Source organism: Oryza sativa, chromosome 6 (assembly GCF_034140825.1).
Source record: "Oryza sativa Japonica Group chromosome 6, ASM3414082v1".
NCBI lineage: Eukaryota > Viridiplantae > Streptophyta > Magnoliopsida > Poales > Poaceae > Oryza > Oryza sativa.
Window position 1 is genome coordinate 3,725,654 of NC_089040.1, and position 21,856 is coordinate 3,747,509.

A 21,856-nucleotide genomic window follows, 5' to 3' on the forward strand; every position below is an offset into this window, starting at 1 on the left:
TCAACGGAAACTGAGTACTATACTGGCCTGGGACATAGGTTACACATCGAGGGACGCGTTATACCTTGTATTGCGGTTCATGAACGAATTTCAAACATGACGAGAAATTAAGGAACCTAAGTGAACTTATTCCGGGAAGGAAAGGGTGGTCGGCCTGGCAGAGGAAGAAGGTGGGAAGGAGAGCGATGGGCCAGAGGAGGAAGAAGGTTGGAAGGGGAGCGATAGGCCGGAGGGGAAAGGTTAGACTTCTGCAAGAAATGGCCTAGAACAAAGATGGGGATTTGAATTGTTTTTTCAACTGGTTATTTAACTGATGATTTTTTTCAGTCATTTCAATTGCTAGCTGTATGATATGACATATGATTCATCATCCATACATTTGCAGAAGTTTTTTTCTACAGCAAAAGGTGTACATGAATCAAACTCGGCACAACGTGAAGGGAATCCAAGTAGACTCTTTGCCATCCGGGAGCTAGCCAACAACTCGTGGCCGGCCCAAACACTTTTTTTTTCTTTGAAACCGTAGCCAGGCTAAGTTGGAGTTATATTAAGGAGAATAGAAAGTATTTAATATCACCAAGGAAGGTGAAAGAGAGAAAAAAAAAGAAACATGAAGAAAAATAGAAAAGAAACACACACTAAATGAAATAAAAATCTAAGCGGATATTCTCGCAATATTTTTTGCCCCACACATGCTCCATAGCTTGATTTCGTCTTATATTTTGGCGAGGAGTTGCGGTATGGTCTTATCTTGATTTTGGAACACCCTTCTATTTCGTTCACAACATATTTTCCATACCACCAACAAGTGGATTGACTTGAGTGCTTTAGCCTTGTTTTTCCCACCTTGAGATGTTCTTCTGATCCACGAATCCAACAATGCTTTATTTTCGTCACGTGGGTGTTCTACGTCGCTGCAGTTCAGTTTACTTATTTAGGAATGGAATAAGTTTACTTATGTCCCTCAATTTGATGCAGTGTCTGAAATGGAATAAGGTCACCGGAGGTCCCTCAACTTAACAGCGAGATTTTTTGAGATCCCTTAACTACAAAACCAGAAATATGTACCCCTAAACTCCCTCAAACCGTTCACTGTAGATCCCTCGGCAGTATTTTTGCCCGGTTTTGCTGACATGGCAACCTAGTCAGCAAATTTTTTTTAAAATATTACGTGGGGCCCACATGTCAGCTGCACATCTTTTTTTTCTTCTCTCTTCTTCTCCTTCTCTTCTCTCTTCTCTCTTCTCTCTTCAGCGAGCGCGGCAGCCACAGACAGAGCGGCGTGTCGGGGTTATCCTCCGTGGAGGCGACGAGCACGGCCGCAGCAGCGACGGCAGGTTCCCGGACTCGGAGCCAGCACGTTCAGCCGGAGCAACGGTTGCTACACCGACGCCGCATTCTCCGCCGCGCGCTCCTCGTCGCCGCCGGGCTCACCGTTCAGCTTCTCCTTGATTGCTCTCGTCAATAAAAATGTGGGCATCATTATTGATAGCTAGGAGCACTACGTGCTTGCAGACGGCGAACGACACGACCAGACCGGCATGGCCGCCGCGGCGAACGACACGACGCCGGCGCCGGGGCCGGGCTGCAGCTCAAGCTGCTGGTGGAAGCGCTCGCGTCGCGTGCTGTACACAGAGGCGCGTAAGGACGCGGTGGACTTCCTCATCGGCCTCCTCCGCGTTCGTCTCGTTCGTCGCTGACGTCTCGCTGGAGGAGTTCGGTGACTCGCTGCATGTGCCCGCCGATCCCTTGCGCCGGCGAACTCCTGACCCTGCCGGAGAGCAACTCCGCTGTCGTCACCGACCGACCACTACTCTACGTACACGTACGTACGTCGTCATAAAACTTGAATAAACTTTGCAAAATTCGCACCATTTGTACGTGACTTTCATGATGATGATGCCATGCTTGTAGGTGACGAGGCTGAGGTGTGGCGGCTTCGTGTTCGGCACCCAGATCTGCCACAACCTCGTCGACGCGGCGGGGATCACGTAGTTCTTGCAGACCGTCGGTGAGCTCGCGCAAGGCGCGGAGCGTCCGGTCGGTGTGAGCGAGGGAGCCCCTCGACGCGCGCCACCCGCCGCGTCCGGCGTACGACCACCCTGAGTACGAGCCGGCGTCCGACGAGGCCAGCGACAAGCTTCGTCCAGGCGACGAGCTCGTGCACCGCAGGTTCCTCTTCGGCCCCGACGATGTCGCCGTGCTGCGCGACCAGCTCCCCACGCGCCTCGGGCCCCGGTGCTCGCGCTTCCTTCTCCTCGTGCCCCCAGGCCCAGATCGCCGCTTTCCGCCGCCTACAGCGGCCAACGCCGCCCCTCTGCCTGCTTCGGCCGCGCGCCGCCGCCCGCTGCCGCGCTCGCCCGCCGCTTGCCGCGTCGGCGTCGGCAACCTGCTGGCTCCGGGTCCGGGAACTTGCCGTCGCCACCACGGAGGAGAACCCTGTCACGCCGCTTCGCCTGTGGCTGTCGCGCTTGCTGAAGAGAGAAGAGAGAAGAGAAGGAGAAGAAAAGAGAAGGAAAAAAAAAAGATGTGTAGCTGACATGTGGGCCCCATGTAACTTTTTAAAAAATTTTGCTGACTAGGATGCCACGTCAGTAAAACCGGACAAAAATACTGCCGAGGGACCTCCGGTGAACGGTTTGAGAGAGTTTAGGGGTACACATTTCTGATTTTGTAGTTAAAGGATCTCAAAAAATCTCGCTGTTAAGTTGAGGGACCTCCGGTGACCTTGTTCCGTTTGAAATTATCCCCGAACCGATACTAGATATAATGTATTGTTCAACTCCTAAAACCAATATAAAATTAGTCCCAAGACGGTTTGAATAGCGGTTTCGGCTTCATGATGTTGTCTAGTTTTACTGGTTCCTCGTTCCATGTGGTGTTGATGTGACACTTAGTAAAAAAACAGTGAGATCCATATGTCAATAAGTATCCAATTTAAAATAAAAAATATACGTAATGTCCCACCTTCCTTTTCTTTTCTTTCATTCTCTTTTTCTTTCTCGATGCTTCTTCTCGTTCTCTTCTCCGCTGTGGCAGCGAGATGGGGTCGCCAAGGTAGATGCCAACGCGGTGAAGCGGCCGGTCGCAGCAGCGGCGGGGAACGGTCGATCTGCTGCTAACTAGGTGGCGATGGGATGGATGGAGTAGTGAAGCGGAATCGACCAGGACCTTCTCGGCGACTCCACCGATCTCCGGCATCCTATGTCGTCCGCGCCGGTCTTGGCTCGCAGATCCTTGTCCACCTCCAGTCAAGTCCATCCTGAGGTTCAGGTCCTTGTGCAAGTCGTGGCGTGCCATGGTCGCCAACACGCGCTTCGTACGTCTCCTATGCAAAATCACCCTCCTATGCAAAAATGAAAAAATCATAATGATTTGTGCAATTTTCGCTTACATATATCATAGTAAAATAAAAAACAATAGGCAATTTTTTTTTAAAAAAATATGGTATATATAAGAGCAAAAATATATGTCAGAAGGGTGAAAAAAAGGGAAATTATTTTTTTCCTATGATTATGACTAATTCACACTTACATTTATTTTTCTATGACATACTTAAGGATAAATTGAACAATTCATCATGGATTTTACATGAATAATGACATGGCATGTATATATGGCGATTTCGGTTGATCCAATAACTATTTCTGAGCCATATGACAAAATTTAAGGGTTTCTTTGGACCATTTGAAAGATTCGGGGACTAAACTGACCCTAGAGTGAAACATTAGGAACTACAGTAGCTATTCTCCCGAAAAATTTGGTATCAGAGCATCGATCCTGGAGAAGCCAAGGTATACATCTCGTTTGCAGTCACAGGTTGAGGCAATGGAAAAGCAGAACCTCGATTTCGGCAAAATCCTCGGCGACATCCATGAGTCGCTGGTGGCGTTGAACAACAAGCAAACGGAGACGCAAGCGATCGTGAACAAGCTGGACGCGGGGTTCGGCGGATGGAAACCCCAAGTGGAGTCGGCAATCCAGGAACTGCGGGAGGAGGTGGGAGATCTCCGCCAGCAGCTGGACCTCGTCGGCAAGACGAAACAAGCCTCTCCGACGACGTCTTCCCCTCGAGTTCCGTTGACGGACGAGGAAAGGAAGGCGCCGTTGCTGCCCACACCGCCGCTTGCTGCTCACCCCACCGCAGCGGAGGGCGATGGCAAATGGACCAGTGGCCACGGCATTCCACAAAATTTCCGGAGGAGGGCATCGGGGGTGGTCACCACCCTGATCCCAACTCCGGGCAAGGGTACGTTCGAAACTCATGCAGTTCCTATGAATTCCTTGGAAAATTTTGAGTTCGAGGGTGGGGATTTGAGTTCTGAGAGCTATGGGCGACAATATAATCATAGAGTTCCGAAGTTAGATTTTCCCAAATTCGATGGAACTGATCCCCAGGACTGGAGAATGCGATGTGAGCATTATTTTGATGTGAATAACACTTATCCTGGGTTATGGGTTCGCATTGCTACAATTTACTTCTCGGGAAGGGCAGCATCGTGGCTTCGATCGTCTAGGGCTCATGTGCGGTTTTCAATATGGGAAGATTTTTGTTCTGCTGTGTCGGCTAAGTTTGATAGGGACCAGCATGAGCTCTTGATTCGCCAGATGGATTCTATTAGACTAGTTGGTACGGTTTGGGAGTATTATGAAAAGTTTGATGAGCTGATGAATCAATTGTTATCCAGTTGTTAATATGAAGTATTTGACACATCGATTTATTGAGGGATTATGTAGAGAAATTAGGAATGCTGTTATTCTGCAACGTCCTCGCGATTTGGAGTCTGCCCTGGCTGTTGCTTCTTTGCAGGAAGAGGTGTTAGAGGTGTCCACGACTTCTGGATCTAAAGAATTTAAAAGATCTGACAGTGGCGCATCAGCCAGAACAAATTTAGCCTTTAAAGGAGCTATGCCTTTACCTTTGCCTCCTGGGCGAACTCTGTCAACTTTGGGCAAAGACTTGCGAACTGACAACAAGAAAGGACCAGAGGTTGTTCGCTCTTCGGGGGGTATTGATAAAGTGTCAAGTCTGAAGGCCCAACGCCGAGCTCAAGGCTTATGTTATATTTGCACTGAGAAATGGTCTCCCACTCATAAGTGTGCTAGTTCAGTTCAATTGCATGCAGTTCAAGAAATTTTCAGTTTATTGATGAATGAGGATAGTGACAGTTTGGAACACTCAGTAGCAGTTGAGGAGACTCTTGATCAGTCATTGATGGCGATATCTTTGCAGGCCATTCAAGGTTCTGAACACAGTGGTTCTATGAGAATGTTGGGTTATGTGCAAGGATTTGAAGTTTTGATTCTTGTTGATTCTGGCAGCTCGGCTAGCTTCATTAGTTCTAAGGTGGCAGTCAGTCTGCAAGGCATGGTTCCTATCAAGAAATTAGTTCAGGTGAAAGTGGCTAATGTCACAGTGCTTCCTTGTTCTGCTGAGATACTGAATTGTGAGTGGACAACTCAGGGTCCTCTCTTTCATACCAATTTCAAGGTTTTGCAGTTAGGCAACTATGATATTATCCTTGGAAAGGATTGGCTAATGCACCATAGTCCAATGCAAGTTGATTGGGTGGCTAAATCTTTATGCATCAGCTATAAAGGACAGACTATCACCTTGTAGGGAATTGTGTCTGAACTTGAACAGTGTGCTCTTATATCCACCTCTCACTTACAGGAACTCAAGGACAGACGAGCAGTGGCTCACTTGGTTCAGTTATGCTCAGTTTCTGAAGCTGCTACTGCTGAGATCATTCCAGATGAGAATTCAGCAAGTTCTTGAACAATTTGGTTCTGTCTTTGATGAACCATCTGGATTACCACCTTCTCGTGTATTTGATCATTCCATACCTTTAATTCCATGAGCTGTGCCAGTAAATGTCAGACCCTATCGCTATACTCCAGCTCAAAAGAATGAAATTGAAACTCAGGTTGAGGAAATGCTCTCTAAAGGGATTATTCAACCCAGTTCAAGCCCATTTTCATCACCCGTATTACTTGTTAAGAAGAAGGATGGGTCATGGCGATTTTGTGTCGATTACCGACATTTGAATGCCATTACAGTTAAAAATAAATATCCCCTACCCATTATAGATGAGCTTTTGGATGAACTTGCTGGAGCTCAATGGTTCACAAAACTGGATCTCCGTGCCAGTTACCATCAAATAAGGATGAAAGTGGAAGATGAGCATAAAACAACATTCAAAACTCATCATGGCCATTTTGAATTCCGTGTGATTCCTTTTGGACTTACCAGCGCACCTGCTACTTTTTAAGGGGTTATGAACAGTATACTCTCCCCATTACTTCGCAAATGTGTGTTGGTGTTTGTCGACGATATTCTTATATACAGTAAGACCCTACAGGAGCATGTGCAGCACCTTCAGCAGGTTTTTCACATTTTGTCAAAGCATCAGTTACAAGTTAAGCGCAGTAAATGTTCCTTTGCTCAACAGCGTTTGGCTTATCTTGGACATATTATCACCCCCAACGGAGTTTCCACTGATGATGACAAGATTAAAGTGGTGCAGTAGTGGCCGACCCCTCAATCTGTCAAAGAACTGCGCAGTTTCTTTGGCTTGGCTGGCTATTACCGCAAGTTCGTCCGACACTATGGTATCATCAGTAAGCCCCTCACTAACTTGTTGCGCAAAGGTCAGTTATATTTGTGGAATTCTGACACCGAGCAAGCATTTCAAACTCTGAAACATGCTCTTGTCACTGCCCCGGTGTTGGCTATGCCAAATTTTGATGAAACATTTGTGGTCGAAACTGATGCTTCCGACAAAGGCATTGGGGCTGTTCTAATTCAAAAAGGTCACCCGATTGCCTTCTTAAGCAGAGCTTTGGGTCCTCGTCATCAGGGTCTGTCCACGTATGACAAGGAGAGCTTGGCTATTATGTTAGCAGTTGAACATTGGCGACCTTATTTACAACATGCTGAGTTCCTCATTCGAACAGACCATCGCAGCTTGTCCTTCTTGGATGATCAACGTCTCACTACTCCGTGGCAGCACAAGGCTTTGACTAAGTTGCTTGGGCTGCGGTATAAAATCATCTATAAGAAGGGTTGTGACAATGGTGTAGCGGATGCCCTTTCTCGTCACCCTTTACCTGATTCTTTGGAACTCTCGGCCCTGTCAGTGGTTATTCCCGATTGGATTCAAGAAGTGGTTGCTGGTTATGCTTCTGACCCGGATGCTTGCAGTAAAGTTCAAACATTGTGTATCAGTGTAGGAGCTGTTCCTAATTTCACTTTGAAAGATGGTGTGTTGTATTTTAAAGATCGCATGTGGATTGGTCATAACAAGGCTGTTCAGCAGAAAATCATTGCTAATTTGCATACCGCAGCTATTGGGGGCCATTCGGGTATAAATGTCACTTATCAACAGATTAAGCAATTGTTTGCTTGGCCTCAATTACGAGCTACAGTCACAGAATTTGTGTCGGCCTGTTCAGTTTGTCAACAAGCCAAATCTGAACATGTGAAGTACCCTGGTCTGTTGCAAACTCTACCAGTTCCTGAGCACTCTTGGCAAATGGTTTCATTGGATTTTATCGAAGGATTGCCTCGATCAGCTTCCTTTAATTGCATATTGGTGGTAGTGGATAAATTCTCCAAATATGCCCACTTTGCTCCCACCATTTTTCCGTGCGGTCTGACTTACGGACCGCATGGAAACAAAATGGAGCGGCGTCCAGAAAAATCAATCCTGTAATAGTGTTATTGACATGTGGATCCCACTGTTTTATTTTACTATGTGCCATATGGAACGAGGAACCAGTCAAACTAGACAACGTCACAGCCGAAACCGCTATTCAAACCGTCTTGGGACTAATTTTGTATCGGTTTTAGGAGTTGAACAATACATTATATCTAGTATTGGTTCGGGGATAATTTCACATTGTAGGCGGCTCCTGAATAAAATTCGACTGGCTTTGAGTGAAGAATATCTTTTCTTAAAGGGCTAGAATTAATTACAAATGTTGAACCCAATCATTGGTTGTCGTTATTTTTATCACATGTTGCAACTCACGGACAATTTGTAATTAGTCTCACAAAATATTGGACAAAATTTGGTTAATATAAATGTGTTGAAATAGAATCAGGTCTAAACACAGCCTAACTCTACAATTAGGAATGGCAATGGGGACCGGAACCAGATCTAAACACAGCCTAACTCTACAATTAGGAATGACAATGGGGACCCGAACCCAGATCTCCGTTGGGTAAAACATCCATTAGAGGCCACAGTTATTAAAACCAGACCGGACCGGTGGTTGTGTTAGTTGTAACTCACGAGACTAAGTACTCCCTCCATTTCTAAATATATTTGATACCGTTGACTTTTTAGCACATATTAGACTGTTCGTCTTATTCGAAAACTTTTGTGAAATATATATGTAAAACTATATGTCTACATAAAAATATATTTAACAATGAATCAAATGATAGGAAAAGAATCAATAATTACTTAAATTTTTTTAATAAGATGAACGATCAAATATATTTAAAAAAGTTAACGGCGTCAAATATTTAGAAACGAAGGGAGTATATAAGATTTGCTCTGGTCTGGTCTAGTAAAAGTTCATATCTTGTGGAGATCAATAGTTTCAAACTTTGGAGCAAAACTTTAAAAAAATCAGTTCAGCACTTGAGCATGATCTGGAGTTGTGTCCTCGTCGACGCCGATACCTTCCTCACCGGCGGTGCCACTGCCATCGACGGAACGTGGCGGATGCCAGCACCGCCACCGCCATCTGTGCTCGCTTAATTCGTCTCGTTTCCGTGCACAGCAGCACAGGCAATAAGATGGCCAAAACGAGCAGCCGGAGAGCGCGCGCGGCGAGTTCGCCGCCAACCCGCCGACGGCCTTGCCGCCACGGCGGCGCGAGGACATCACCGCGCGCGGCTTCCTCCTCACGCCGAAGTGTCCCTGTGCACCATGAGCGCGTCTCAGTCCGTGCACGCGGCGTGGGCGAGGCGGCGTACGTGCACATACATCGGGCGCGAACGGCTGTAGTCCAATTTTTCGAGAGGCGAGAATCCGATTTGATGACATGACGTACTTACGGATGTTAGATTCGGGATTATCAAAAAACAAAAAGTACTAAAAAAAGAATATGTTAGATTCGGACAAGGATCATCCTTTCCTATAAAAGTCTTGCTTGTTTTAGTTACAGGGAATTCGCTTGCTATCGATGGCTTGTGCGAGCGCGGGAAAACGTGATATGATGAATCAGCCGGGACATGGTGGTGATGTGCCCGTGGCCAAGCGGCGGCGGTGCGTCGAACCCACCGGCGCCGCCGCGGCCGGCATCCCGGAAGACATTGTGGAGGAAATCCTCCTCCGCCTCCCTGTCAAGTCCATCCTGCGGTTCAGATCCGTGTGCAAGTCGTGGCGCGCCATGGTCGCCGACCCGCGCTTCGTGCGCCTCCAGCTACACCACTCCACCACGGCGGCGCGCCATTACCCACCGTCCATGCTCATCCTGGCAGACTGGTGTTTGCCAGAGCAACGGAGGGGAGCGATCGACTTCTTTAGCTATCCGGGCCATGGCGTCGCCGCGGACTCCGCGCTTGGGATGACATGGTCCTCGAAGTCGACCGTCGCCGCCGCCGCAGACGGGTACGCTGCGGCTGATGGGGACGCCGTGGACGTCGGGAACGCCGACGACAACTTGGACGCCGCCGTCGACGACGGGAACGCCGCCGCGGACTGGGACGACGACGACGACTGGGACATCGACGTTGGCGCCATCGGCTGGGCCTTGCATCTGCACTGCAACGGGCTCGTGTATAGTTGGCCATATGGGCCGCCCGGCACGGTACGGCCCAGGCACGGCCGGGCCTGGGCCGAGGTCAGTTGGGCCGGCACGGCTTGACGAACAAGCCGTGCCGTGCCGTACCAGCCCACGGGCTACAACCACGGCCTAGGCACGGCCCAAGTAGCCTCGGGCCGTGCCGGGCTGGCCCGACGGCCCGGCTAGCCCATTGTGCCCGTGCCGGCCTAGGCACGCCCTGGCAAAAAAACCCCTTCAAAGGTTCAATTCAACACAACAAATTGACATAACACATCAAATTCATGAAATTCACATGTAATTCATCAAATAAGTCAAAGAATCACAAACAATTCATCAAGTCACCAGTTCATCAAATCATGCATACATCACGTCACAGATTTACAAGCACAGATTTACAAACAAATGAACAATTCTTCAAGTCACCAATTCATCAAGTGTAACGCTCCGCTTTTCGTGAGGCGTTAAAAACTAATTCGGCAAAAATCCTAATTGCGAAAATTTCGTTCTTTGAGTGTTGAGTCTAAGTTGTGCCAAGGATCTCAATTTAATCCCGTTATTCCCTCTCATCGAAATCAAAAATCCTCAACCTCGAAATTCCTCTTCCGACTCAAGTCTCCAAATCAAACTCTGAAATTCTATCCCTCTCTTTGAATCATCACCAAATACTTCCCCAGATCCAAAATATCCAAAACCCCATCTTGAATCCTCCGTCTACTCCTTCCTCTCATCGAGATCCCAATTTCAAAATCTAAGTCAAATTCCAAGTTCAAATTCTCTTCGAATCAATCTCCTCCGAAAAAGTCTATTTTGCCTCCTTCTAAATTTGGATGGGCCTGATCCCCCTCCCCTCGGCCCATCTCCTCTCTCAGCCGTTCCTCCTCTCCCCTCTCTCCGCACGTGCGTTGCGCGTGCGCCGCGCTCGAGAGAAGAGAGCGCCCACTCTCTTCTCACCCACGCTCTCTCTCTCTCCGTTTCTCTCTCTCTCCCGTAAAAGCTTCCCCCACCGGCGTCGATTTCCCGCCGCCGCCGTTCGAAATCCGACCGCGCCCTCGCATCCACGCGCGCGCTCGTGCGTGGCCGACCGCCCGGTCGCCGCCGCGTCGGCCCTGCCGCGCCTACGCCTCCCGGCCCCGCCTGCCCGCCGCCCAAAACGGAAGGGAAGAGTTCCCCTTTCCACCGCCCTCTTCGCCTTTTTCCCCCTCGGGCTCAACCGCTCGCTCTCTCGCCCTCGTCCGCTTGCGCTCGGAGGCAGAGCCGCTGACGGCAGCCGCCAGCTCGCCGCCCCCACCTTGACCCAGCGCCAGCTCGCCCCGAGCCAGCCGGCGCTGCTCCTCCCGCTCCCGCGGTTCAAATTCCGCCGCACGATCCACCGCCTTCGCCGCCCAACACATCCACGCCGTCGCCGGCCTCCGTCTCGCCCCCTCTCCCTTTCCTTTATCCCGAAACAGCAAGAACAGAGCTCCCTTTTCCCCCACCTTTTTCCTTTTGCCCGACACCGCCGGCGTCATCACCTGTCGCCGCCTTGGCTGCACGCGTCGATGACCGCCCGCTCGCTCTCCTTGACCGCCAATGTCGGTTCCCCCTCCCAAACTGCCTCTTTTCCATCTATAAAGCCCGGGCCGAGCCTCCCTATCTCATTCTCTCACGGCATCTCTCCTCCACCACCGCCGCGCCTTGTTGCCGCCTTGCAGCTGCCGACCCTCCCTTCGCCGTCACGCGTGCTGGTGAAGCCGGCGTGAGCGCGAGGAGCCGAAGAGGACTCCGGCCACCCTTCTTCTTCCCCTTCCCTGGCCCAAGGCCGGAGAACTCGCCCCGCGCCGTCGACCGCCCATCACTGCCCGCCCGGCTCGGTAGTGCCTCCTCCCGTTTCCCTTCCTCGCTCTCCCTCGCCCCCTCTAGTCTGCGTGATAGCTCGGTGGCACTCCCGAACACGCGTAGATGCCGCCCCTAGACCCGCCGCCGCCCGGCATGGCCTCGCCGCCGTTGCCGCCCGCTCCCGGAGGCCGCCGCTCGTCGCCAGCCCTCCTTGGTGCTCTTCCGCCCCATCCAACGCCGGAAGCGGACTCCTTGAACCCCGGAGATGCTTCCACCGCCTCGAATTGAATCCTCGTCGCCCCTCCGCCGTTTGCCCTTTTTCTCACCGCCGGCGAGGGCCGCCGCGATTCGTCGTCGCCGGTCTTCCTTCCGTGAATCCGAGCCGGTGGCGCACCTTATCTCCTCCGTCTCATTATTCCGGTGTGCCCCCTCCCTCTCGAATCGTCGCGACAAGCTCCGGTGAACTCGGCCGCCGTCCGCCGTCCATCTCGGCCTCCCCTTCTTCCTCCTCCCGCCGGCCCGCGTGGCTACCACGTAGGCGCCACGTCGGAGTCACCTCGGCCGCGACCGGGTCAGCACGACCAGCCTGCCGCCTCCCCCTCCCTCAACCGGTGCGCGCGGTCCACGGAGAGCCCTATGGCTGCGCGTGGGCCCGCCGCATCTCGGTCCATCCGGCGCACCGCCCGTGCGCCATCTTCACCAAACCCTAGCGCCGCCCCCGCGTGAACCCATTCCTCCATGAACCCAGCCGCCGACAGGTGGGCCCGTCCCGGGACCCGCATGGTGGACCGCGGTCCACCCGGTCGGTCTCCTCCCCCTCCCACGCCCCATTGGGCCGCCCTCCTCGCGGCCGTGCCGGCCCATTAGGCTCGCCCGAGCTGCACAAGTCCCTCGGGCCGCGCCAATGCCACCCGAGACAAGTCTGATTGACATCCCTCCATCCTTTTCTTTTTCCAGGGATTTAATAAATCCTTTTTCCCTTGTCCCATAAATCAATTCCTTATTCCAAAATTCCATAAACCATTTCCTTTGGTCCCGCATGACAGTGACTGTTAATAATATTCTTGGGAATATTATTTCTACAAACCCCATAAACCATTTCTCGTATTCCAGAAAATTCCGATAAATCATTTCCTTGACCAGAAAATCCAAATTAAACTTCCAAAATTCATATCTTCCCAACCGCTCTTCCGTTTGACTCCGTTCAACTTCCAGTAATTCCGTAAAATCGAGATCTATTTAATGGCACTAATAATTAGTCTAAATAGGATCTTTCTTTTGGTCTTTTGTTTAGGTTTTCAATTGTTTGCGTATAGTTGCGGTTATCGGATTTTCGTCGATCGCGGGTTTTCTCGAAGATTCGTGAAGCTTCGTGAAGACCTTGAGCAAGGCAAGTCACCCTTTGATCAATTGCTCCTATAATTGAAAAGTCATTATTATTTTGTTTGCAACTTGCATTATTAGAATCACACACTTAACTTGCTTGGCCTCGGTTTGCATGCCAAATCGACGGACCTACCCAGTAGTCGCACTAATTTCCGTAGGTCATACTACCCTGATTCCTTGTCGCTCCACCCTTGTGGTACCTCGGTATTCGTGCTCTCTGAGCGCGTATACCAAATATCCCACATACACCGTTGCTTGTCGAAAACTTGGGAAATGGGTTTGTGAAGCCTTCAAAACCCGACATGTGGTGTCGGTGTGTTTGAAAATAAAATGAATTGTGAAAACTCGCGATGCGGGGGTTGTGCCTATGTGGTACTGTCCCGTATTCGCATATAAGGACCGATTCCTGTGGGAAACTCATCGAACATAATCAAAGTGCAACCACAAGGTGGAATGGGACACCCTGGTTAAGTAACTAGACGGTTCAGGGAAACCTCGCATGCCAATAGTTGGGAACGCCGGGGCGGGGTCGGACAAACCGGGTTCCTGGTAAGGCAAGGACGAGAAGCTTGCTCACTTACCGATCAAGGTGGTTGGAATTTGATTTGTGCACGCCTAAAATGGCCTATGTTTATGTGAGGATTTGATCCTTCCATGTGGCATGAGGTAACCCTGGGTCGGCTGGGGAAAGGCTTTGTTGCGAACCTCCGATACCGACGGGTGTTCGGAATAAGTTCGTATCTTGTGGGTAAAGTGTACCCCTCTGCAGAGGTTAACTAACTGTTCGAACAGCCGTGCCCACGGTCATGGGCGGATGTGAGGTGGTTCCCGTTGCGTAGATTTGTTTGCCTGTGCTTTGTGAAAAGTTGTTGTGGTGTGGGAATCGTAACCAGAATCAGCCTATGTGGCAGATGGATGACCTGAGTGGTCAGAAACGAATCTGTGTGATTCGGGATGTCTGCGGGCATCATAGACTAGGCTTCCCGAGTGGAAGCGGATTGTTGTGCTGCTGGGCAGCTGGACTCTGGGAGTCCGAGAAAATGAAAAAGGCTCTGGGAGCCGATTAATCAAGTGGAATGGCTCTGGGAGCCGAGAAGTAATGATCTGACCCGGGAGGTCGGTACATTACTAAATGAGTTGTTGAAAAACATCTCTTAAAGTCGAATCGAGACGCAAGCCTCTTTTCGGCCCAAACATAGAAAGAAATAAATCACTTAGTGATTTCAAAATGATTTCAAACAAAAGATTTGCAAAACAACCTTGCCTCTCTTCCAAGCTAGCATTAAACACCTAAATTCCCGTGACTTGCTGAGTACGAAAGTACTCACCCTTGCTCTATATAAATATATATAAATAGTTCCTCCGCCCTGAAGAGAAGATAAAGTGAAGTGAAGATTAGGGTTTCGTCCTGGTTCCCAGCCGTCGCCTGTGGTGTTGGGTGTTAGACCGTTGGTTTCCGCTGCTGCTGCTGCTGTTGGTGTTTCCTCGTCCGCGTCGTCGGTTGTATTCTCGGGCTGTCTGAGCTGCAACCTAAGTTAAGGTAAATAAGTCCTCTATTTATTTTAAGGATTGCTATGATTCATATTTGTCACCGTGGGTACCAGCACTATGTCCTGGGACTGGTACCGAGATCGCGGTTTCGTAGGAAGCGGTTCGCGCCGTTTTCCCTACGACACGCTCCTGTCAGGTGCCGTTGTACGGCGGTATCAGATTGGGGTATGACATCAAGTCACAGTCTCACAGATTTACAATCAGTTCAAATCAATTCATCAAATGCATACATCAAGTCATCTACTATTTTCCATCAAGTCCATCTTAGAATTACAAACCTCAGAAAGTTAGAATATAAAAGGGGTTTATATAAGCTGTGATTGTGCAATGGCTGCCTCATTAAAAACCTTTCTAGGTAAAAACTCACACCTCGTGAGAAAACCCTAGAAAGGAAAAGAGTACAGCCCATAGCTAAAATGTTCATATCAATTACAATCATCCAGTTCAAGGGTTTACATCAATTTCATCATCAAGATACATATTCTCATAAGCATTTTGAAGCTCCACATTCTCAGTAGTATGCTGACTTTTTGCATCTGCTAGCTCCCAGTCCTTGATCACTGCCAGAATTTCCACCAGCCTAGGGTTTAGACGCCGCCGACGGTCCTCGATGATCCTGCCAGTTAAGCTAAAAGTAGACTCGGACGATATAGTAGAAACAGGAACAGTCATAACATCTTTAGCTAAGATTGAAAGAACAGGATAAGTTAGTTTGTGCTGTTGCCACCAACTAAGGATATTGAAGTCATTATCATATTGGTTGACAGTGTCACTGTCAAGATATGCAGACAGTTCAGAAGGATTGAGATTAGCAGTTGAAGAAGCTGCCTGAAGCAAAGCAGTAGCAGATGTCATCCTGGATAATGAACCAGCACCAAGCCCAGCACCTGGACTGGCATCAGCATTACCAGCACCAAGCCCAGCACCTGGACTGGCACCAGCATTACCAGCACCTGGACTGGCACCTGCATTACCAGCACCAAGCCCAGCAGCAACAACAGAACCAAAAATCTTCCCCCATGCAGTCCTTTTCTTACCAGTGGAAGGGCCTGGAATAGTGGAACTATGCAATCTAACAGAACCAAACTTTCTTTCATACTTAGCAAAAGTATCAGACAATGAAGCTCTAACAGTTGTTAAATAAGCAGAGTAATCATCACTAATGAGTTGAGCCATAATCTGAAGCACTTTACTAAACCCCCTAATCTTGGCCCTAGGGTCCAAGATAAATGCAAATGAATAAAGAATTGGAATTTTAGACCAGTAGTTCATAAACTTAGTTTTCATGGGACCAACAACATTTGCAAGGTTTTGAACATTGCCATATGTGTTTAGATGTCCAGCAATCTCTAAAATGTGATGCATGATTAATGGAGATGTTGGATAATAAACACCAGACAAAACAACAGTTGAATCATAAAATTGTTCAAGGAAACACAAAACAGATTCAGCACATGCCCAATGTAAGTCTGTGAGTAATGGATGGTCATTAACAAAAGGATGTTGTGTACTAATAAATACTGTGAATGGTTCCCTATGTGGTATGAGATGCTTAAGCATTAGATAAGTTGAATTCCATCTAACATCCATGTCCAAACCAAACATACGAGGACGATAACCCGCAGCAATGCAAACATTTTTATATGTAGCAATGCGCTGATTAGATGCATTCAAGAATGAAATGGCAGCTCTAATGTCATTTAGCATGGGCTTGAACTTGTCAAGTCCAGCCTTAACAATCAAATTGATGATATGACATGCACAGCGTTGATGCAAAAATAAATCACCAATATAACCAGACAGAGCAGGAGTAAGGGTGTCCATAGCTTTAGAATTAGCAGAAGCATTGTCTAATGTAATAGAGAAAACCTTATCAGTAATACCATATTCTTCAGCAACAGCAATCACACGCTCAGCAATATTAGCACCAGTATGTGACTCATCAATAAGCCTAAGACCCAAGACCCTCTTTTCTAATTGCCAATAAGAACTAACAAAGTGAGCTACAACACTCAAATAATCTTCCTTAGCATGACCAGACCATATATCAGATGTCAAAGCAATAGAGCTAGCAGAATTGAGACGATCAATAATAACAGAACGACGATCCTTAAACAACTTATAAAAATCTCTGGTAGTAGTTTGTCTAGAGACAGGAACAAATCTAGGGTTATGAGCAGCCTTAATATAGTTCACAAAAGCAGGAGATTGACCAAAACTGATTGGAAGATCCTCTCTAGCAATCAATCTACACAATTCAAACCTAGCAACTTCAGGACTATATTCCCATGGAATAACAGAACCATCTGCACTAAATCTAAGCATGGACTGAGGCAAAGCATTAGACCCAAGCTTTCTAGGTTTGCATGACTTAATATGCCTAAGCAAATGTCCAGTGCCAGCAGAAGAACGAGCACTCAAAGTTTTATGACAGTAATTGCATTTAGCAGAGACTCGAACCCTATTACCATTGGTCGTTTCATAAAGTTCCTCAAAGTCATCCCATACCTTGGAGGTTTTGGTCTTCTTGTTGGTACAAGTCGCACTAGAGCCAGTCGGCGTCCCATTGCCACTGTCGTCGACCGGCGGGTCGTCGTCATCGACATTCACATGGATCGGGATGTCGGAGGTATTGCCGAACACCTCCACACGATCCTCCTCCACATCATCATCGTCATCACCGCGCATCCCCATAGTCCTCAACTCGTAGTTGACAGAGGTAGGATCGTCGTCCATCGCAGGCACTCTGGTCCCTCAACGGCGGCTGCCGCTAAGCAACGGGCTTGCGACCTGCAAGCAGCCAACAACACTCAAGGTTAGGGTCGGAAATGGAGAAAAAAAAAAGAAAAACGATGGTTCCATGCTTGTACCTGCACAGCCGGAGCACCGGAGTTGCCGTTGAAGACGATAGGCTCAGAGATCTACGAGAAGACCAAGGGATCTGGCGAAGAAGAACAAAAGGGAAAGAGACGAAGAGGAAGGCTGGATCTGGAAGAGTGGAAGGACAATGACTCAGGCGACCATGCGTGGCCGGTGGCCCCCATCCTCATGCGCCCCTCATGCGAGTCAGGCGAGGCATCGATCGGAGACGAAGAGGAAGGCTGGATCTGTAAGAGTGAAAGGGAGGCGACTCGGTGAGTCTCACCGGTGCGCGCCTGAGGCCCTGAGTGAGTGAGCGGCGGACGGTGGAGGAGGAGATCTGGTGGGCGGTGGAGCGTCGGAGGCGGATCGGCGGAGGCGGTTGAGCGGTGGCGGCTAGGGTTAGGGTTAGGCGGAGAGGCGGAGAGGCGGAGAGCGAGAGGCGAGAGGGGACTGGGGAGGGGAGGGGCGGCGCTCGCTGGCTTATATATGCGGGCGCACGCGGCGCGGCCTGGCTGTCTGTTGGGCTGGGCCGTGCTCGTGCCTACCGTTGGTACGGGCCGTGGTCGTGCCGACCGTTGGGCCGTGCCGTGCCGGGCCGGCCCATCGTGCCGACCTCGGTCCGTGCCGTGCCGGGCCGGCCCACCGTGCCCAGCCATAGGCCCAGGCACAGCCCAATAGTCGTGCCGGGCCGGCATGGGCCCGATTGCTACCGGGCCATGCCGTGCTTGGGCCGGGCCAAATTCCCGTGCCATGGGCCGGGCCATCGGGCCTCGGGCCATATGGCCAACTATAGGCTCGTGTTGCTGCGCTCGATGCGCAAGTACTCCACTAAGATGTTAGTTTGCAACCCGGCGACCAAGGAGCTTGCCGAGCTACCGGCCTGTGCGCCGGACTACTTCGGAGTGCAAGCGGTAGGCTTCTACGCCGACCAATCTACTGGCAAGACGAAGGTGGTCCACTGCTTCATCCGCCACTGCGACAAGACCTACACGGACTACAGCGTCGGATGCGAGGTTTTGTCCCTCGGCTCGCCGGCGTGGAGGCCGCTCGCCGACCCACCCTACCTCGTCAAGACCAAAACGTCGCCGTCCACCGGCAGCTGCACCACCCCAGGGATTGTACGCTTCGACATGTGCAGCGAGGAGTTCGCCAGTTTCCCGTGCCCACCGTTCATGGAGCGGCAGAAGATGTCTGACATCGCTTGTGGGGAACTGACGGAGCTGGGTGGCAAGCTGTGCTATGTGCATGCTCCCGCCGACGATAGAGTTGAGCTCTGGACAGCTTCCGCCGCCGACGGAGGCGGCAGCAGGCCACGGTGGTCGCTGCAATGCACCGTCGTGCTACCGCACTCCTTTCACACCTTCTTCCAGTTTACCTACGATTACCAAGGAGGCATATGTTTCTACGTGGATTACGCCATGATTTACCGGTACGACGTCGAACGCAGAGTTGTGGAACGAGTGGTGGACATGCTCGAGGAGATGACCTACTTCGACAGTTCAAGGTGCAAGCTGTACCGCTGTGATGGGGATTGGATGCACCACGCCATTCAGTACAGTGAGAGCTTGGTATCCATCCAAGCAAATTAATAAATTAGACTGTGCTCGAATATAGTTTGGTTGATTTCGGCTGACAATTCTGTTTTCGGTTCATTTCGGCTGATCAAAGTGTTAGTATATTATAAATCTTGTGGGTATATTGTACATATTTGATGGGACATGTGTTCAAATCGCACAAAATTGTATTGTTTGTAAAAAAACGAAGAATGGAACACGTCATCTATGATGCCTGACTCTGATATTCAGTTGTGGCAATTCAGTGTACTGCTGATTTCGGCTTTTTTTTGGCGAAAAGAAAAGAATGGAACACGTCATTTATGATGCCTGACTCTGATATTCAGTTGTGGCAATTCAGTGTTCTGCTGATTTCGGTTTATCTTCTGTTGTGTCATCACATTCTTTGAGACCTCCGTTTGTTGAAACGCTTTGGGCACTGAAGAAGTCCGGCGTGCCGTGTCCGGCAACACGGATTGCAAACAAATATTTGCTCCACGATGTCGGCCTCGGCGGCGCCGGCGGGGGCACGCTGCCGCTTGGCCGGCGATGCATTCTCACGTTGTGCGTTCTAACATTTGCTGGTGGACAGGTGGAGTCATTGATCTCGTTGTACTCTACCTTGTCAAAAGTTTTCTAGAATTTTTCACAATCTCATTTGTATTGAATTTTGATTGAAGAAAGGTAAACGAGACATCCTGCGAGGTATTAGAACCCATTCCCACTCAAATGCATGAAAGGGGTGAACATCCACTCTCAGTAACTTTCCTGGATATAAAATTGTAACAGAAGTCAATCTAGTTAATTTCCTTTGGCTGATACAATCCCTTAATTAATTCGCTTTTACGGATACTAGGCTCTCCCTGTACTGAATGACATGGTGCATCCACCTAAATCCACGATTTATGTAGTACTGCTTGTCCCTTGAATGGAAGTAGGTCATCTCCTTGTTCATGTCGACCACACGTTCAACAACTTGGCGTTGGGTGTCATGCCTGTCAATCACGGCGAGATCCAAGTTGAAGAAGATGCCGCCATGGCGATCGTCGGCAAACGGGACGACGAGCTGAGTGGGGCGCCATAGCTCGACGGCGCAATGCCGCGACCACCGCGGCCCGTCGTCGGCGGCGGAAGCAGCCGCCATCGTCCAGAGCTCAACGGTATGGCCGGCGACGACGTGCGCGTAGCACAGCTTGTTGCCGGACAGCTCCGTCAGGGTCGCGGTCGCCGGCGAAGTGCCGTCGTGATGCACGCACGGCGGGCTCGGGAAATCGTCGAACACCTCGCGGCGCACGTCGAAGCGTAGCATCCCTGGGGTTGGCGCTGCGGTGGTGATCCAGTAGATGGCGCCGAGGATGCACGGCGACGCGGCGCCGGCCCTGACGGGGCATGGCGAGTCGGCGACCGGCCTCCACGCCGGCGATCCGAGGGAGAAGACCTCGCACCCGACGCTCTCGTCTGAGCGGGCGAAGCAGCGAACCACCTTCATGTCGATCTTGCCCGTAGATTTGTCGGCGCCGAAGCCCACGCTTTGGTTCCCGTGCGCGTCCGGCGTACCGGGCGGCACCACGGCGAGCTTCTTGGTCGCCGGGTTGCAGACGAACATCAGAGAGGAGGAGAGGCTCTTCTCCATGGAGAACACCAGCACGAGCCCGTTGCATTGCAGGGGCAGCTCCCAGTCGGCGCCGTCGTCCCAGTCGGCGGCGGCGGCGTGCGAGGTCGGGGACCACCATGCCCTCACGTGCGCGAGCTCCGCGGCGGCGCCATGCCCCGGGTAGCGAAAGAAGCCGATGGTCCCCTGCATCTGTTGCCGCTGCGGCCTCCAGCCCCACCACGGCAGGACGAGCATGGACGGCGGATGGCGGCGCCGCTCCGCCGCCGTGGAATGGCGCAGCTGGAGGCGCGCGAAGCACGGGTCGGCGACCATGGCGCGCCACGACTTGCACACGGACCTGAACCGCAGGACGGACTTGACAGGGAGGCGGAGGAGGATTTCCTCCACAATGTCTTCCGGGATGCCAGCCGCCGCGGCGCCGGCGCCGGCGGGTTGGACTTGGACACACAGCCGCCGCCGCCGCTTGGCCACGGGCACATCGTCATCGTGATCTCTCATCTGATTATTTAGTTCCCAGTTCACGAGTAAGCCTAGCACCTGTCTGTGATAAGGCTGCAGTATATATAACTCACTTTTATAGGGACGATCTCCCTATCTGATTCTGAGATTAAATCGGATTTATTGATTGTTGAAGGATTCCGTATCGGGTTGGACGCCTTCCGGCAACGCGTTGGTCCTATGTGGGATAAACAAAGTCCATTTTGCCTCTTTCAATGATAGTCCAGGTCTAATTTTGGCCACTTAACCATAAAACCAAATTAAGAAGGCTTTCTCAACTATCGAAACCATGTACATTTATATCTCTCTGGATGGTTTAAACGACGATTTTATATATCCTATGGTGTGTTGAGTTCACGCTAAAATTAGAAGTTTGATTGAAATTGAAACGATGTGATGGAAAAGTTGAAAGTTTGCGTGTAAAAAAGTTTTAATGTGATGAAAAAGTTGAAAGTTTGAAGAAAAAGTTTCGAACTAAACTCGGCCCTAGTGAAACGTCCCCAAGAATTCATCCGGTGTGACGTCTACATAGTGCTTTCGTTCAATTACAATAACTTGGTAAGGAAAACATAAAAACTTAATGAGACGCAACAATTCTACCTGAAATGTCAAGAGATAATGAATCTCTCTAATGCCCACGTCGGTTATATAAAGAAAATAAATTAAAAATATTTTAGAACCACGTTCCACTTACCTTCCTTTTCGATAAACGGGAGGGTAAACTGATTTGCTATTGTTTTCTTGTTTAATATGTATTCTCTTCGTCCCTAAATAT

General features: G+C 50.0%; 2 protein-coding genes and 2 pseudogenes across 2 annotated transcripts; 3 read left to right on the plus strand and 1 right to left on the minus strand.

Moving 5' to 3' along the window:
- The first annotated feature begins 1,470 nt into the window (after positions 1–1,470).
- Positions 1,471–3,126, plus strand: LOC136356896 (benzyl alcohol O-benzoyltransferase-like; annotated as a pseudogene).
- A 701-nt stretch (positions 3,127–3,827) lies between these two features.
- LOC136356897 (uncharacterized) lies at positions 3,828–5,779 on the plus strand (annotated as a pseudogene).
- A 3,419-nt stretch (positions 5,780–9,198) lies between these two features.
- LOC136356856 (putative F-box/kelch-repeat protein At3g17280) lies at positions 9,199–19,004 on the plus strand. The gene is made up of 2 exons (XM_066311355.1): positions 9,199–9,788; positions 18,209–19,004. Exons 1-2 carry the CDS (start codon positions 9,199–9,201, stop codon positions 19,002–19,004), a joined length of 1,386 nt encoding a protein of 461 aa, XP_066167452.1.
- A 796-nt stretch (positions 19,005–19,800) lies between these two features.
- Positions 19,801–21,081, minus strand: LOC112939438 (F-box/kelch-repeat protein At3g23880). The gene has a single exon (XM_026026624.2). It carries the CDS (start codon positions 21,079–21,081, stop codon positions 19,801–19,803), a length of 1,281 nt encoding a protein of 426 aa, XP_025882409.1.
- Between the last annotated feature and the right edge of the window lie 775 nt (positions 21,082–21,856).